We start from the raw sequence: 16,944 nt of genomic DNA, 5'->3' as shown, positions 1-16,944 counted from the left end.
AGCACCCCGAATGCCATCTTGGGGTTCTCAGGAACCCCGGGTATTATCTGGGGTTCTTAGGCACCCCGAATACCATCTTGGGGTTCTCAGGAACCCCGAATATCGTCTTGGGGTGTCAGGGACCCCGAAGCAAGTAGCGAAATATAAGACCTAAAAATGAACAAATCGTGAAACTCACTTGTTCGGGATAGTGATGGGTTTGACCGGATCTAGCGAAATATAAGAACGGAAAACGAACAAATCATGAAACTCACTTGTTCAGGATAGTGATGGGTTTGACCGGATCTAGCGAAATATAAGAACGGAAAACGAACAAATCGTGAAACTCACTTGTTCCGAATAGTGATGGGTTTGACCGGATCTGTAGCGCATGCGCACTACAATTATTTATTATAAAACAAACTTGTAAATAATTAAGAAATTATTCACTCACATAAATGAAAATTTGTAAATCACAAATGATTTCCACTCAATTATAGTTATCAGTTATCACAAAATCTGTTTATTATAAAAAATTACTAAAAAGTTTCGGCTCACATCATGATTGAATTAAAATTGCTAATTACAAAAGAACTAATTTGTCACGAACGTTAAAAATAGACTCACAATCAATCACAAACGATTGTACAGTGTTTCTCATAGTTATTCAGTATTTTGTATGTTAACAAGTTCCTCAAGATGGATTAGCAAATAAATTTTGATAACCACTGTTCCACATGTCCAAGCTGTCAGTATGTGTAGTACACGTCATAAGTTTTATTGTTAAAAGACGAATAGAAATATTTATTAAAAAGCATGGAACCATTATATCATCAAACAAACAAATTAGTCCAAGAAACACAACATCTTTTCTCACAACTTGAGAAATACTCACCTAACTTAAACATCCAGGAAATAGAAGATAATATTGAATCAAAAATAAATCTTATCAACAGGTAGTTAATTGCTGAATTTTAGCTTTGTACATTTATGAAATTTACAAAGAATTTATAGGTTCACATATTATGCATATAATATACATAATGATCATATTTTGTTTGTATGTAACAATTATTGTATTGTTTTCTTTGTACTTTGTAGCAATTGTGAAAGGTTAGATGTGTTGTGCCTTAAAGGCCCTATATTTCAAAGGCAAAATGCTAAAATGCGAGTAGATCAGCTGAAGTATGACAGCCGTCACCTAACAGCTGCTCTAAATTCTTGGAGAAGAAAAATGATGATGAAGCAAAGAGAAGAAGCAGAAAGAGAAGCATTATTGTCTAAAAAGTTTACTACAAATGCTCAAGTTGACATTGTGATAGATCATAATGTGCAACAAAATTCTAGTTTACAAAATGCAATTCATGGAGTAGATGATCTTCTTCAGAGTGGAAGTAGTATTTTAGATAGTTTGAGATCGCAAAGAATAACTTTGAAAGGAGCTCACAAACGATTAATAGATATTGGAAACACTTTAGGACTTTCAAATACCACAATGAGACTGTTAGAGCACAGAGCAAAACAGGATGGATTTGTCTTAGTTGGTGGGATGCTATTCACTATTATTGTTATTATTTTAATTATAATTTATTTTACATAAGAACTGATTTCTTATTTTTAAATGTATACAAGGTGATGCAATTAACAGTAATATTATTTAAGCATCTCTTTTGTTAATGTATTAAACAAATAAGGGTATATAAAATGTGATATGTTTTATTTACAGTACAAAAGAGACACTTAAAATCTTCGAATTAATAATGTTAACTGCTTCATCTTTTATCCACTAAATTGCGTGTTGTATTGTGAAACTAAAATTCATAGTTGTTGCTAATTATACACCATAACACATGTATTTGTATAATAAAACAAAAATGAAAAATAGATTTAAGAGTTTAAAAAGTTGCAATTTAATTTATTTCGTTACTAAAAAGTTCTTAATTGTTAATTCATAATTTTCATCAAATTTTCAATTATGCTGTCATGAATACTGCAAATTTAGTTGCAAAACGAATTTCCAAAAAGAATTGTTTTATTTCATGATATTCATGTTATGTTGGCAACACTAATTTTATCAATTCATGAAGTATGATGTTATTAAAATGCACGTGCCTGTATATTCACCTAATACTTCAATAAAAATTTCATTTCTATTCCAGTGTGAATAAACAATTAATGTGTTTTATAAAACACTTATGAAGACAATAAATTATGATACCTAGGAGACTATAAATTGTGTTTAAGAAAATTTATGTCATTTTCCCATATACTGAAAAGTACAAATTATACATTTCTATAATTTATGGGAATTGATTTAAACATTGTAATATAAACATTGCAGTATCATAAGCTGTAATATTTCACAGCTTGTTTAACAAACACGAATAGACAGGTTAGTCATTGTTATTTTTAAATATGTTATTATATATAGAAATAAAATATTTGCAATATGTACAATTTAGCTTTACTTTATACTATATATGTTTTCACACATATTTACACATATTATCTGTAATTAAAAAATTGCTTGGTCAGATTTAAGTTATTAACTTGAAACATGAATGATATTTAATATAAGAAAAATAAATTAAAAGAATCTTCAGTTCTGATATATTTCTAAACATTTTTATACTTTTTTCATTTAGATTTTGTTTACCTGTTTACTTTCAATATATACATTATATATACTACTATAACATTATGTAATCATTATGTGTTTTATTTTAAGGTTCTTATTTTTGATTCTGTAAGAATAACTGTAAGAATTTATAAGAGAAACTTCATATAATATTTGTTGCAGAATTTCAGTTATAAAATATCTGGGACAGGTAAGTACAAATTGTTTTTACCAATGTTATGTATTATAATGTTTAAATGTGAAAGTACATTAAAATTTATTAAAAAATTTAAAAGACCAGAAAAATAAATCACTAATATTTTCTAAATTATTAAATATCAATGTTCATTCATTTTAGTATGTCTTTTCCAAGTAAAGAGGATCGTTCAAAATGTTGGAATCATAGGGATGAATATTGGAAATGTCTTGATGATGGTAAATCTGACACAGAATGTAAAAAATTTAGGGATCAGTATGAGAAATTCTGCCCTGCACTATGGGTAAATTTTACATAATATTGACTCTTAAAAATTACAAAACTTGAATGCTATATTATGTTGATTTCAGTAATAATGATATATAAAAATCAACAATAATTTGTAATTTTGTTACATATAATGTTTTCCCTTTAATCAATCTTCGTTTTTATCATTTTTTAATAGGTAAAACACTTTGATCGTAAACGAGAGTACATGAAATTCAAAGAACAACTAGAACAAGGGGGGTATGTTCCTGATGAACCAAAAGCAACATAAAATATAAAACTAATTTAGCGATTGTAATTTATAATTTAATCCATTTAAATTAATAGTTGTTGAACTGTCTTCAAATTAAGTTTCCTTATTTTTATTACTTATAATAAAACAAATGCTTAAAAGTAACAAAATACTGTCTTATATTATATGACAATCCTTAATCCATTATATTAAAAACAGTTTATTTTATTCTTTTCAGTTATTTAGCATTTAGAAAACTATAAGCAAAAAGTTACTTTAATGGCTGCTAAATAACATGCTTGTTTACATTTCAATTAATAATCGATCATCTTTTAGATTTTTTAATATATTTTTATAGCTTTATAACAATTAATTATATTTTATATTTATTTTAACAATTACTGAGAAATGAAGCTATGAAAAAGTAATGTTACCACATATTAATTGCAGGACATGTAGCCTTGATGGTAGTAAAACAGAAACATCTGCTGAAGCTACCACAAAAGCAGTGTTTAATTTTCAAACAACAAGTACAAGTTCATATAACTAGGGAACAAGAAACATAAATGTTGAAGTAAAATATAAAGAATACAATATAATTATTATATTAACATTTGTGTTGTTGAATTTTAATAACAAAATGTGTGTGGAAAATCAGGAATTGAATCATTTAATCAGAGAGCTACAAACATGTTCAGAGAATAGTGTTATTCTCAGAGTTAGTATTTTTCATTAATAAGAATCTATTATCATCTGTAATTCTTTGTTATTTCTACCTTTATAAAATATTTTATTTTGTTTTTTCAGAAATTAATAAATTTCGCTTCATCCTATAAACAGTCATGGAATGATGAAAATTTGAAGGAATTGCAACCAGTGCTAACATACATTCTAGAAATCTTTATTGCAAATACAGAAACAGAAGGAGATAGAATGTTATTGGCTGCTCATACATTTTTTGCTTTACTATCTATGGAACCTACTTTGGTCTTTGTAAAAAGTACCTTTAATAATCTCTTACAACATAATTTTAGTGAATTGTGTTTTTGTTATAAGAATTATGATATTGCTGAACGTAATTTATTCAGATTAATGTGTGCCTATGGATATTTACAAGTAAATCGTAGAGGAATGTATTCCAATGATATTTGTGAGCTTATCTTTGGTGTTGTATTTGAACATTGTATACAGTATACTAAACATTCTTACTTCGCATACAAAATACTGTACACGTGGTTGCAAAGAACTATGAATACAAATTTTTGGGACACATGTAACTTAGAATTAGAGCAAAATCTAGAAGCAGTTATTTTTTCAAACTGGTGTAATAGTATTAATGAAATAAGTAAGCAAAACTCGACGCTTATTTTTAAAACGTACCTGAAAATTATGGAAGAGAAATATGATGGATACTTAGAATTTCTATTTAGACATTGTGTTGATACAATTTCTTGGCAAAATGAAATAAAATATGATATACTCGCAGAAATTTGTGAAATTTGGGACAATACTAAAATTATGACATCTTATAAATTTTTACTTTCCTTATGTACCAGCTTAACAAAATATTATTTGCGTTCGGGAGGTACAAAAGTTTATCTTGCTATTGTAAAAAAGTTAAACGAAAGCGAGTGGAAGGCAGCATTTGGAGATATAATGAATTATCTTTTTCACTACTGGGAATCAATTGAAAAGTGAGTAAAACTACTTTACACAATTTTGTAATTCAAGTTCAATTATAAATTTTTGATTACAGTGAAAATTATAATGCTCTTCAATTACTCTGCAAACACTGGCTTGAACCAGTTATTAAAATACACGGAAATATCTTAAAATTTTTGTGGCATTTGATAGAAGACATAAAAGGACATTTTCTACGTTCAAATCTTCAAAGAATGTCTAATGAAATGCATATTGTTCTTCCACAACAAGCAAGAATTGAATGCTATATAAATCATAAAAATGAAACTGTGAGATTAAATGGATTTGCAATAAATTGCTATCAAGTAATCAACTTGTATAATGAATGTAAAGATCAGTTTTTCACAATCAAAAGTTTTTTATGGTATAATGCAAATAGTACGTCTGTTTGTATGAGAGATGGAATTATTAAATATTTTCAAATATTTTATGCTAATATTATAAAGATGCGTGACACTAAACCTGAAACCATAAATGATGTACAATATATTATACATTGGTTACACGAATTTTTGTTGGATTGTTTTGAAATTGGTTCCTGTTATCAACGAAAAATCTTTGGTTTAAATTTATACAGAATCGTACTTTCCTATCCAACCGAAGATTTGAATTTTATGAACAAAGAGAGTTTATTTGCTTTATTAACACTTGTATTGGACTCTGCATTTGATATCAAGCAACTAGCTACTTCAATTATCCTTGATTACTTCGATAAGGATATTCTGTCTAGTTTGGAGAAACAAGTAAGAAGGTTTTTATTTAAACATATTTTCTCAATGATGGATAACTAAAACAAATATGACTGTTTCAGGTATTGTATCAGACAGCGTTAAAATACTGTAATTCTTCTAAATTTTATGAAATCGAAAGCGGTGCGGCTCTTATAAAAATTTTAGTCAACTGGGCCCCTTTAAATATTTTACACAATAAGACTGAATGCAAAAATTATAACAGTTATTCGGACTTTTTATTTAATGAAGCTACAAGTCAGTTGATACAAATGAAAAAAGATATTTTAAAAGCAATTGTTCAAAATAAACCATTTTATGGTGTACTGACTGCTTTACGAAACATTGCTTTTCAAAATGGCCCAGAAAATGTTTGCTTAACTTCAAAATTTATTGAAAAGATACTGGTTTTATTAGTAGATGCAACTGATTTTTTTCTGTCTGCACTTTCCTCAAAGTCTGAAAACAAAGGTATATTTCATTTGATCATAATAATTTTTGAATGTTTTTCTTCATAAATAAAATTACTATTATTAAATTAATAAAATTTATTTTATAGAATATTCGTCTTCATTTGCTGAAATGGGATTAGCAATTGATGATGTTATTAAAAACAGTGAAGTAGATAGTATTAATTTTGACGAATTAAATTTAACTCCTGCACATCAAGTTCTTATTTCTTGTATTTGGATGTCTTTAAAGGTAATGTTTTGATTTTTGTTATTAATTTTAATTAATATCACATTGCATTTATAAAAATATAATTATATATATTTCTTATTTAGGTATCCTGTGAAATAGCTTGTGAAATAGGTACACTAATGTATTCTGATGAAACAGTGAAGTCTTCTATTAATATTATTGTTGCTGTGTTACTCAGGTGTAGGCATAAAGGTGTAGTAGAAGCTGCAGGTACAGCAATAGGACATTTATCCAGGTATCATTAAGTTAATTTAAGAAAAGGATTAAATTATTTTGTAATTGTATATAATATTACAATTTTCAGATATTTATGCAAAGAAAGTAAATATTCTGATTTACTAAAAATGCATATTCTCCGTATATTGAAAGATGACAGTATGATACATTCTTTAAATATTACCAGAAGAGATGCTGGCCTGTCGATAATGTTTCATAGAATTGTTGTCGGCGATAATCGAAGAGACAGACCTCTTTTGCATTTTGCGATGCAAAAGTTGTTATTCTTGCTAGGTGATTTTGTAGACTATTCTTTGAAAGAGTTAGTAATTCAATATGACTTCCCTACGGCAAGACGCTTGCATTTCTTACGGGCTCTGGTAGCCAATAAAGAGATACACGCACAGTTAACTCCATACATGGAAAAAATTGCATTGATTTGTTTTAGACAACTGAAATCCGAAATATGGATAATAAGGTAGTCATTTAAAATTGCAACGTTATTGTACTAATATACATTTAAACAAATTCAATACACATTTAAATGTTTTCAGAAATGCCAGTCTACAGTTGTTTGGTGCAATAGTTCCAAGATTGGTGGGTCAAAGTTATGGGGATACATTAGACTTTGGAAATGGTTACTCAATTAATCATTTTATTACGCATTATCCGATACTCGCTAATTACGTTATACAAGAGTTGAAATTTACCGAATTTTTTATTGAATCATATATAAATTCAAACATCGTGCCTATCGTTATGCTCCTTTCAAAATTTTCAAATAGTGGTTGCAGATTAATTGATCATCCTGCACAACATTTTATATCCACAGCAAAATGTTTGCTTCGTACATTATTGTTTCAACATCCTGTTTTATATGTTAGACTTTTAGCTGCAAAAGCATATGCAGCCTTAACAGAATATTTAGAAATTACATCAGTGATAAAACAATTGAAATATAGTCTTTCTTTGTGTAAGAATGTTAATTTAATTCACGGTTATTTACTAACAATGCAATATTTAAAGAAAAAATTGGCTGTTGAAATTGAATGTCTGAATTCATCTTCAGATATTATACCATGTACAAATAATAAATTAAAGCCATGTACAGAATTATTGCGATTTCGTAGAATATTACAAATTTGGAATAATTTATCTAAAAAAGAAAATAATTCACAAATATGTTATGTATTAGAGACTTTATTTCTACAATTAAAAGAGTTTAATTTTGATAAAATGTCTGCTACAGATATATTTAATTTCAATGAAAACATACATGTTTTCACTTCCGAAAAAGTAAAGCCAGGATTTTTTCAGTTTATTGATGTTTCAACAAAATTATGTGCTGATTATTTTAATTGTACAAGTAACATTGATAGTGATATTATACATAAGATTGTGAACTCTTATTGCATTGATCAAACCATCTCTTTTTTAAATCATGTCTCACAGTGTACATCAATTTTAAAGGTAGTTCTTGAACGTTTATTATTTATAAATGAACATGATTGCAATGAATTACTTTTAAATGCAATGGTAAATTATGCTTTGAAAACCTTACAACATTGGTCATCATTGAATATGAACGGATTAGATATTGAAAAAACAGTAGAAAATGTCTTGGTTGAAACAAAGGAAATTGCAATAAATTCTCGATTATGTAATTTAAAGTGTATCATAATAATTCTGTTTTCTAAAAAGGACCAACTTATAAGTGAGATTTTACTATGTGCTCTTAATTTATCTATTCATGAAGAAGAATATGCGAGACGTATAGCAGTTGAACTTGTGCAGTTTTCAGTTTATCGCTTTGCAAATTTATCTAACAATAATAAGTTAATAATTCTACAGTGTTGTTTAATTTTATTAAAAGATGAAATTCTTGAAATACGTGAAACCATCGCAGAAAGTTTAAGAACACATGTTCTACGAAAAATTAATATGAAATTTAATAATTTAGAACATGTTGAATATATATATCAACAATTATTATCTGAAATCATGCTTTCTGAGATGACGAGTAAAGATATGAAACTACTTTTTGTAAAATTATTCACACATAATATTAAAAATTTCGAAGTTAATGCATCAATTGAAAATCCGTTTTATCATGATGATAATCCTTCTTACAAAGAAGATACGAAATTTCTAAATTTTTGCTTTTATTACGTACAACAAAAGAAGTATAATTATGATAGGTGTAATAAAATGGAATATGATAGCGAGAACATTATCAACATTCTATGCAAAAAGGAAATAAAGCATCAGTTTCAAAATAAATGTTTTGATGACATTAACTTAGAAATTATTTTAAACACTAAATATGTAGATTATTTATTAAGGAAGCAAGAACTTGTAATACAAGAATACAGTTAATAATAACTGTACATTTACTTTAGATTAAGTAAATGATAAGCAATGATAAATATTTTGTAATTGAGAATTAACGATTCTTATCAAGGAATCTCAAAATAAAAGCCTTCTAACCCATCAAAGTATGCAATAGATATTTAATAGTCCTGAATAAATACATCTGTACACCTTACGTTCATATAAATGTGTACACATTCACAAAGATTATAACTTCATATTTACATTATACTACATTAACTGTATCAGAATATTAGAAAATTTTGAAAGATCCTAGAATACATATTATTATACATTGCGAAATTTTCATTTTTCAATGTCCCACTCTTTACATTGTAATATATACTTCTTTATATCTACAGCTTATATCTTATACCATAACGGGATATCGAATACGATAAATTTGTTTTAAGAAACTTCGTTTTCTTTTAATTCAAAATTTTTGTTAACTTTTGTGTCAATAAAAATTATAAGATAATGTAGGTGTGCTTTGCAAATTTTGTTGTGAATTTTATGCAAACGAACTATTCGATGATATATAAAATTACAAAAATTCAATTTTGAAAACATCTGGGTACTATTGTAAGTAAATTCATTTATTTAAAGAAATTTTTATTTGCCGATGCCGAGCATCGTTTTTTGCTTAAATGCACTCATAATTAAATAAGCATCGAAGCAAGAAATTTGCTTTAAACACACGAAAAAATATTGTTATAGAACAAAACATTTATAAAAAGCAACATTCTTCTTCAATCATGAACCATGAAAGCTTATATTTAATAATATATTCGAACACTGCGCTGTGCTTTCGCGTGTGAAAGATTTGTATACACTAAAGCTATAATAAGTGAACAAAGCATTTGATGAAGGTGGATCAGAGCATAACAACAGATTATTTTGAATCGAATAGGTTTAAAAATTATTCTCTTTGTACTAGTACATAATCATATTTAAATACCTTATCATCACTCAGGTAATACTAAAATTAAAGTCTTATGTATGTTACTTAACACTTTGATGACCGTATATTTTATGGCATCAATGACTTTTTGAGAAGACTACTGAAAGAATTACATATATCTAAGAGTTTTTATTATATACGCCAAAAGGTTAACAGCTTTCAAATTGAAGGTAATATTATAATACAAAACAAATAATACTGATGTAAAAAGTTGCATAACCAGTCGTCAAAGTGTTAAAAAACAAATTCAAATTTGTTACTAGCTTCTGATCATAATACATTTTTTGTTTGTTTATTAACTACTTGCTTGGCGACATGATTCTATCAACTATTTGATTCGCTCCATGATATGTCGCTAACAATTACAGTAAATTTCTTTGGTGATCACTTCTATTTACACTGATGTTTATAGTAATAATTTCTAAAGTGTATCTAATCTTACAATCATTGTCACGAATAACATATTTTTGTTTGTTTTTTGATAAAGAAATCGTGCGCACACGCTTGCAAGTGTTTTATTATTATTAAATAGTATACTCTACCTAGACAAACATTAAACTAACGTATGATTAGTATTGCTATTAATAGTAAAGGTAGATGTATCTGTGAAATTATAATTAAAATTACACTAATTTGAAACTTAACATTCTACTGTAACAAAAATGATTGGAAGTCAATATTTCTTGACAATATTTTCTAATAAGTAATCAATTTGTTTAAATCGAAGGATATTTTCATATATAGTGCCTCTGTTCCACTGAGTGACACGATTTATCAGTTTCATATAGTATTCAAATAAAAATAAGTTAATATTGTTCATTTACACTAATATTTTCTATTAACACTATTAAATAACTTTTCGAAAATAGATTCAAAAAAATTTTAAACACATTTATTCTTTTCTGCGTAAGGATTTCACCAAATGAAAACTCTTCAATATATTTTTTTATGAATCAAATACTCCCTATTTATAGGAGTGCAGAAGCTTGTGCTTGTCGAGTATAGAAGCACCGTTATTTCGTAATACGGTCAATTTTAGTATACACATTACATAATTTTGCACAATAGAATTGTCAGGAACCATATTTTTTTGTATACAAGTGGATCGAGTATATAGCAGCAAGACACAAAAATATATTCTCTTTAATGTGATATCTTTTGTAGCACGATTTTTAACCCCTCAAATTTGTCATTCTACAAAATTAATAAAAACAATTTTCATTATGATGTATTTTGATAAAATATTAAATGTGTATTTCATTAGAACTTGAACGAAAATATATCTTTATTTTGAGCATTACTTTCTTAGCGACAAATGGTTTAACACGCTCATTGTTATTTTGCATATTTTAAGTAAAATAACTTTACAATGAACATGTTAAACCTTTGATTGTTGATACTTTTGAAAATGCTGTAAATTTTATTGCAGTTAAAGTAGCTAGTATTCCGAATACTTACAACAGTGACACAACGGAAAATTTCTCTTTCCTTATTTCTTTTTTTCTATTTTTATGCAAAATAGAAGATTGTCTGATTTTCAATAAACTATGATGATATTATAATTATTATAGTGGAGATATATTATTTATAAATATTAATTTTGTAAAGAAAAACAAAGCGAAAAGGAAAGAGAAAAATGTTTTCTTCAATTTTCGAACTTATATTTCTTTCTTAATACGTCTAGGAATGCAATTGGTATAAATACAAGATTTTCATCCGATATCAGAATCTTATGTAATTATTTTTTGAACATTAAAGTTATTTTAGCAATATTCTACATAAATAAAATATAACTAAGTAGTAATTCAATTTACAATTTGTTTCATTTATGTTCTTTTTAGTTTAAATCTAAGTTTCGTAAATATATATTATTTCAACTTCTTATAAATTCTTTATAAAAAATTAAATATTGAGGTCATAAATTGACACAAAATGCATGCAGAATTAGAAATTAATACAAACATAGAAATATTCTAATGACAAAACATTATAATAATATGTAATTAATATTTGAGCGCGGGTAAAAAATCGTTATAATAATGAAACAATCACAAAGTACCTTGATTATTCACATAGAAATTGTCAATAATTTTCAATATGTATATAAATTTTTCAAACTATATCAATTTTTGTTATATTTTACAATCTTAATTCTTCGTTTTCTTATTAATTTTTAAATCTTCCTTCATTGGAAATAAGTAATTTTGTGTTTAAATTACTTTCATTAGTTAAAATGGGATTTTAACATCCCTTATGTATACCTAGAAATATTATATACTACAGAATACAAGCAATTAAACAGAATGAAATATATGTTTTCGTGCGATTACATAAAACGTATATCATTGAAATACTTGATACCTGTATTTAGATGCATAAATTAAATTTATTTTTCTAAGATGATGCGTTAAATCTTTCTAATGGAATCTCACTTTTTTCGTAGTGTTTAACAAAAACCCCATTTCAGAGACATACAAAATATGTTACATTAAAAATAAGGCTAGCTCAACAAGTTCACACACTTTCTTCCATATTAATTTATCCACATATTTGTTACATGGATTTTAGTACCATGCACAAGTTTAATGAAAATTGTTTCTTGTACTTGGTGTTCCTAATGCAAAATTGCATTAGCATAGAGCAAAGTGATAGAACTAGGAGTAAAAACTGTAAATAGCAAACTGAATTATAGACAAATACCTTTTAGACGATATTATCGATGTTCATAGTGCCTGTAATTATTTTTTTCACGTTTGGTATTTAACAGTATAGTCATTTGTTATTTAGCCGCTTGACCAAGGCCTACGGATGATTTCGTTTTTTGAGACGACTCTGCTGATTCATTTGGTTGATCGACATCCATCTAGAATATATATAAAAACGAATTAAACAAACGAGATATTACACCATGTTTAAATAAATTTAACAGAAAAATATTTTACCTTTTCTTCTTTTTCATCATCAATTAATATCGGACCATTTTCAGCCTCGTATTCTTTTAAAACTGCATCTAAATTATATCTTCGTCGATAGTTCACGAAAAAAGATCGTAAATGTGCTTCTGTCTTAGTTCCAATCACATCAGCAATTGCTGAAAAATCTTTCCCATATTTTCTAACGCCTTGAACGGCCAACAACAACTCATCGTTTGTCCAACGGGCATTTATACGACTCGATACTTCTGGTGGTCGTAAATCATCGATACCATCGGTAGTTTTACGTTTCAATGCACTTACTTGTTGTTTGTTCGATTGTATCTGTGCAATTAAAAATTTTACTTAATAAAAGCAGGTCTTCTAACGCAGCATTCAAATATATAAATTGTTTTAATATTTCATATTAAAAAATTTAAAAAAATGTATCCACACGTTTTACATTACTCTGGTTTAACAACATACTTGGCGTTTTAAGCTAACAATTTCGGTGTCGATCGCTTGTAAACTGTTGTTCGCTTGATTGGGCTGGCCAGCCAATGCCGCTAAATCGTCATGATTAACGACTAGACCACGAGGTGGTTTTCTTTTATTTGTACGACCTGGCATGGAACTTAATGGTCTTGCTACACCGGTTCGCCTAAATAATCATTTGAATAAGTTTATCATGTATTCTATCACTTTATCAAATCTGATCTACAAAGTACTTCGATTTCACAAGTTCTGTAAAAGCATTAACTGAGGCACTGATAAGAATGCTCATGCATTCTTATGAAGATACGTGACAGTAACATTTCATTGCTGAGCGTCTAAAGATCACTTCTTAGGATATCTGTGCAGCATGAACATTCTTATTTTGAGAAAGGGACTACTAACTTTGTAATTACTGGTATTTAATTTGACTTGCACTCACTGACCTCCAGTGCAGATAGCAGCTGTGACACGCGTGTCCTTTCGGCGTCGCACGAACACTATGACAAGCAACGCCACAGTTGCTACACGAGCCCTACAACATATAATGCCCGTTTAAAACAAGATCTAATAATTCCCCCCACCCTCACCCTTCATTCAAACCTTTCAACAATATATCTTAACTAATCTTTAGCAATAATTTTTTGCAATAAAAAAATTATAAAATATATACAAAAGTACATTTAAAATTCTATTTTAAAAATCTTAATTTTGCTGATTGTAATAACTAAATACTTTTTATACTCCATTTTTTCCTCAGTAAGGTTTCAGCCTCTCAACAACTCTACTACTTAGATTAATTATCTGTATACAATTTGTGTACTTTTCTGCCTTTTTTTTTTTAAATATCTTCTCGTTACAATAAAAAACAATGCATATGATAGAAAAAATAAATACGAGACATAAAATAGCAAAATATAATAAGCATACTATGCTATGCAATTGGGTAAGGTTTAGGCTGAGTACCTGAACCTGAGGGGCATTTTCCGAGTCGGATGGGGCTTTGGCGTCAGTGCCTTGGCTTCCTGGCACAGCTTGGTTCTTTCCACGACGTATTCCGCGGTGGATCGTCCATTTCTGGAACGTTCCACATTTACGTTCATACACGATATAACGATGGTTCAAATAGCTTTGTATAATATAATGTAGATTTTTCGTTAAATAGTTTAGAAAATTCTTAACTATATTATATTGCAAAATTCAAGTAAAAAACAAAGTTAATGCCAGTTTCGTATTAATAAAGATTTCAATTTTTTTTAACGTTGACGAATCGTAGATCAGTATTCTGATCATTTTCATCCTATTTACCGCATGGAATACGTTACTGTGTGGATACATTTTTTAAACGTATACAACTGCATATCATACATATGTTTTGAAGCCAGTGCCATGGCATTACAATGTAGCAAAAGGAGAATACTACCACACGCAATAACACAAATATTAATTTTACGTAAAATAATTAAATGGAAAAAGTAGTAAAAGCTTCTAAGTTTATAAACAATTAGACAAGCAACTAAAACAAAATTATTATTTTACTTTGATTCATAACATAATGTTCGTTTCTCTTAATTAAAATGCTGTAAAATTATTTTTATGTAGTATTATTTAATTTTATGTTATGTATAAAATTCTAAGTACTCTTGTACAGAGAAAGAGAGAAAACTAATTCTTTTGTTTACAAACATCAAATACATGCATTTGTTAAATATTTTGAAAAAACGTCTTACTTTTTCTTCTGATTCGCTGTCTGTATTGGAACCCAACTCACTTCCATTTTCACTACCATTTTCTCCTTCTTTACCACCACTTGTTAACTTTCTTGCTTGTCTATCCATTAATGATGTTCTAGTTCGTGTTTTCTTCCAGCTATAATAATACTTGACAAGACTGGCGATAGATTTATCAGGTAACTGAAAACACATTGTAAAAGTAATTATGATATGCATAACTCCAACAGTATTTTTGAAATTATAATGTAAAAAACAGGGCTTACCATTTGTCTAATACGGTGGAAACTCTTTCCATGAAATTGAAAAGCTTGTTCAAAAAGAACTTTATCCTCTACTGTCCATTCATCCGGAAATGGTGTAAAATTAGCTAAGTCTAGTACAGCACGTTCTAAATTATGTTTGTGCCAAAATAGCATTCCTAAGGCTTGTTCTCCATTATAACCATATTTTTCCTTTGCTAATATAATGTATTCATCCACTGTAATAAGTTATTCCCTTTTTTATTGACTAAATCATGGTTGTAATTTAAAAAATAAATTAATAAGTATAATTTTTATTTACATTTTTGATCTGGTATATCAGTAGTAGGAGACCATACAAGCAATGCTCTATCAGGGCATTGATCCAATCTTCGTTCTAAAATATAAAATCCATAATTATAAAAGGAAAAATGGGTTTAATAGTGTATTCAAATACTTTTCCTTTTAAATGTCACTTTACAATATCAATTGTTTTTAAAGGAAACACCATAATTAAGATGTAACTTTTTAATTATTCATGATATAATTAGTTTCATTAAGATAACGTACCATTAACTGGAACAAATTCTGGTACAATAACTTGATAATCCCTTCCAACACGTATTTTTTCTGCTGGAACTTTAAAAATAATTTATATGTAAAATATTAACAGAGATAAAATAATACTTATATTGCATAAGTGTTAAATTATTATAATCAAGTAAGAATTACATTGTATTTATTTTTGGTTTATAAATGTATGTCTTAAAATATATACAAATAATTTAAATATATAAATGTTTAAATATTCAATTATACCAGTCTATTTCAATTAAAAAATCAAATATCATTAAATAAATATTTAAAGATAAAAAGTTAAATAATTTCAACGGGAGTTATTTAAAATTGTTTCACACAAATATTCGTAGGAATTAACTGAAAATGAAAAGAACTTAAAAAGAGGAAAAGTGGGGCGCGCTGTTTGAAGATCCTTACGGATTTTCGCATCGGATCAATATAAAAATATGCAAACTTTCAAATAAAAATTCAATTTTGAGAATTCTATTAATTTAAAACATATTAATTAAGGAATTATTTAGTAAGTTTGTATAAATCATAAAAATAATTTAAATGTAACATAAAATTGATACCTCCGTCTTCTTCGCTCGATGATTCCGTCTGTCCATTAGGGCTGGGGCCCCTTGATCTACGACCATTTCTAACATTTTCGGAATTTCTTTCTGCTAAAACCATTTTCTAGCTTTCTCTCGACTAACGATAAACCTAATTATTACGGTAGTAAAGCTTTTTTCGCACGAAAAATTGACGAAACCCGGAATGCAAGCGATAGCTTGCAACTACTCCGTACTCCGTAGAGTCTGACTCGCGCTTCGTGCGACCGTAGCGAAAGTAAAATGGCTGCTTATTGAAAGTGATCTGATTGGTTAACGATTTACTGAATAAAGATGGCAACGTACATTTTCAATATATTTCGAAATTAACTATATTTTAAAGAACAAACTTTACAATTCGTTCTGTTTATATTGTTATAAATAAACCTTATCAATAAATTTACAT

At 27.8% G+C, this 16,944-nt stretch overlaps 3 protein-coding genes across 11 annotated transcripts; 2 read left to right on the top strand and 1 right to left on the bottom strand.

Annotated features, from left to right (window-relative positions):
- The first annotated feature begins 519 nt into the window (after window positions 1-519).
- On the top strand, window positions 520-1,839 carry Membrin (Golgi SNAP receptor complex member 2). The gene is made up of 2 exons (XM_034333810.2): window positions 520-935; window positions 1,081-1,839. Exons 1-2 carry the CDS (start codon window positions 796-798, stop codon window positions 1,577-1,579), a joined length of 639 nt encoding a protein of 212 aa, XP_034189701.1. The 5' UTR covers window positions 520-795; the 3' UTR covers window positions 1,580-1,839.
- Window positions 1,840-2,139: 300 nt separating this feature from the next.
- LOC117608540 (uncharacterized) lies at window positions 2,140-9,950 on the top strand. Of its 3 annotated transcripts, none has more exons than XM_034333803.2 (10): window positions 2,140-2,371; window positions 2,780-2,807; window positions 3,763-4,030; window positions 4,120-5,006; window positions 5,069-5,756; window positions 5,825-6,212; window positions 6,301-6,443; window positions 6,527-6,678; window positions 6,748-7,137; window positions 7,214-9,950. In XM_034333803.2, the coding sequence occupies exons 3-10, from the start codon at window positions 3,953-3,955 to the stop codon at window positions 9,033-9,035; spliced, it is 4,548 nt and encodes a 1,515-aa protein (XP_034189694.2). In that variant the 5' UTR covers window positions 2,140-2,371; window positions 2,780-2,807; window positions 3,763-3,952; the 3' UTR covers window positions 9,036-9,950. The 3 variants fall into 3 exon arrangements, with proteins under 3 accessions (XP_034189694.2, XP_034189693.2, XP_034189695.2); XM_034333802.2 differs by having other exon boundaries at window positions 2,708-2,807; XM_034333804.2 differs by lacking the exon at window positions 2,780-2,807.
- Window positions 6,065-16,761, bottom strand: CoRest (REST corepressor). Of its 7 annotated transcripts, none has more exons than XR_013062877.1 (12): window positions 16,518-16,761; window positions 15,937-16,005; window positions 15,689-15,763; window positions 15,391-15,605; window positions 15,125-15,307; window positions 14,361-14,471; window positions 13,841-13,929; window positions 13,389-13,563; window positions 12,933-13,247; window positions 12,352-12,853; window positions 12,050-12,251; window positions 10,519-11,184 (listed from the first exon to the last, which is right to left on the bottom strand). XR_013062877.1 is itself a non-coding variant. In XM_076690485.1 (10 exons), exons 1-10 carry the CDS (start codon window positions 16,618-16,620, stop codon window positions 12,770-12,772), a joined length of 1,419 nt encoding a protein of 472 aa, XP_076546600.1. In that variant the 5' UTR covers window positions 16,621-16,761; the 3' UTR covers window positions 12,267-12,769. The 7 variants fall into 7 exon arrangements, 2 of the variants coding, with proteins under 2 accessions (XP_076546600.1, XP_034189700.1); XR_013062879.1 differs by having other exon boundaries at window positions 12,691-12,853; XR_013062882.1 differs by lacking the exons at window positions 10,519-11,184; window positions 12,050-12,251 and adding an exon at window positions 6,065-6,200 and having other exon boundaries at window positions 12,691-12,853.
- Window positions 16,762-16,944: the final 183 nt, after the last annotated feature.

The sequence above is a fragment of the Osmia lignaria genome, chromosome 2 (genome assembly GCF_051020975.1).
Source record: "Osmia lignaria lignaria isolate PbOS001 chromosome 2, iyOsmLign1, whole genome shotgun sequence".
Taxonomy (NCBI): domain Eukaryota; kingdom Metazoa; phylum Arthropoda; class Insecta; order Hymenoptera; family Megachilidae; genus Osmia; species Osmia lignaria.
Note: the sequence above shows the minus strand (reverse complement) of the source record. Positions and strands in the feature narration are given on the sequence as shown.

Bases quoted from the DNA above. Each gene is read 5' to 3' on its own strand.
- Membrin (XM_034333810.2), top strand. From the start codon at position 796: ATGGAACCATTATATCATCAAACAAACAAATTAGTCCAAGAAACACAA. The intron at 936-1,080 runs GTAGTTAATTGC...TGTACTTTGTAG, and splicing joins AAAATAAATCTTATCAACAG to CAATTGTGAAAGGTTAGATG.
- LOC117608540 (XM_034333804.2), top strand. From the start codon at position 3,953: ATGTGTGTGGAAAATCAGGAATTGAATCATTTAATCAGAGAGCTACAA. The intron at 6,444-6,526 runs GTAATGTTTTGA...TTTCTTATTTAG, and splicing joins GTATTTGGATGTCTTTAAAG to GTATCCTGTGAAATAGCTTG. The intron at 6,679-6,747 runs GTATCATTAAGT...TACAATTTTCAG, and splicing joins GCAATAGGACATTTATCCAG to ATATTTATGCAAAGAAAGTA.
- CoRest (XM_076690485.1), bottom strand. From the start codon at position 16,620: ATGGTTTTAGCAGAAAGAAATTCCGAAAATGTTAGAAATGGTCGTAGA. The intron at 15,764-15,936 runs GTACGTTATCTT...TTTATATTTTAG, and splicing joins AGAATTTGTTCCAGTTAATG to AACGAAGATTGGATCAATGC. The intron at 13,930-14,360 runs GTACTCAGCCTA...TATATGTTGTAG, and splicing joins AAAATGCCCCTCAGGTTCAG to GGCTCGTGTAGCAACTGTGG.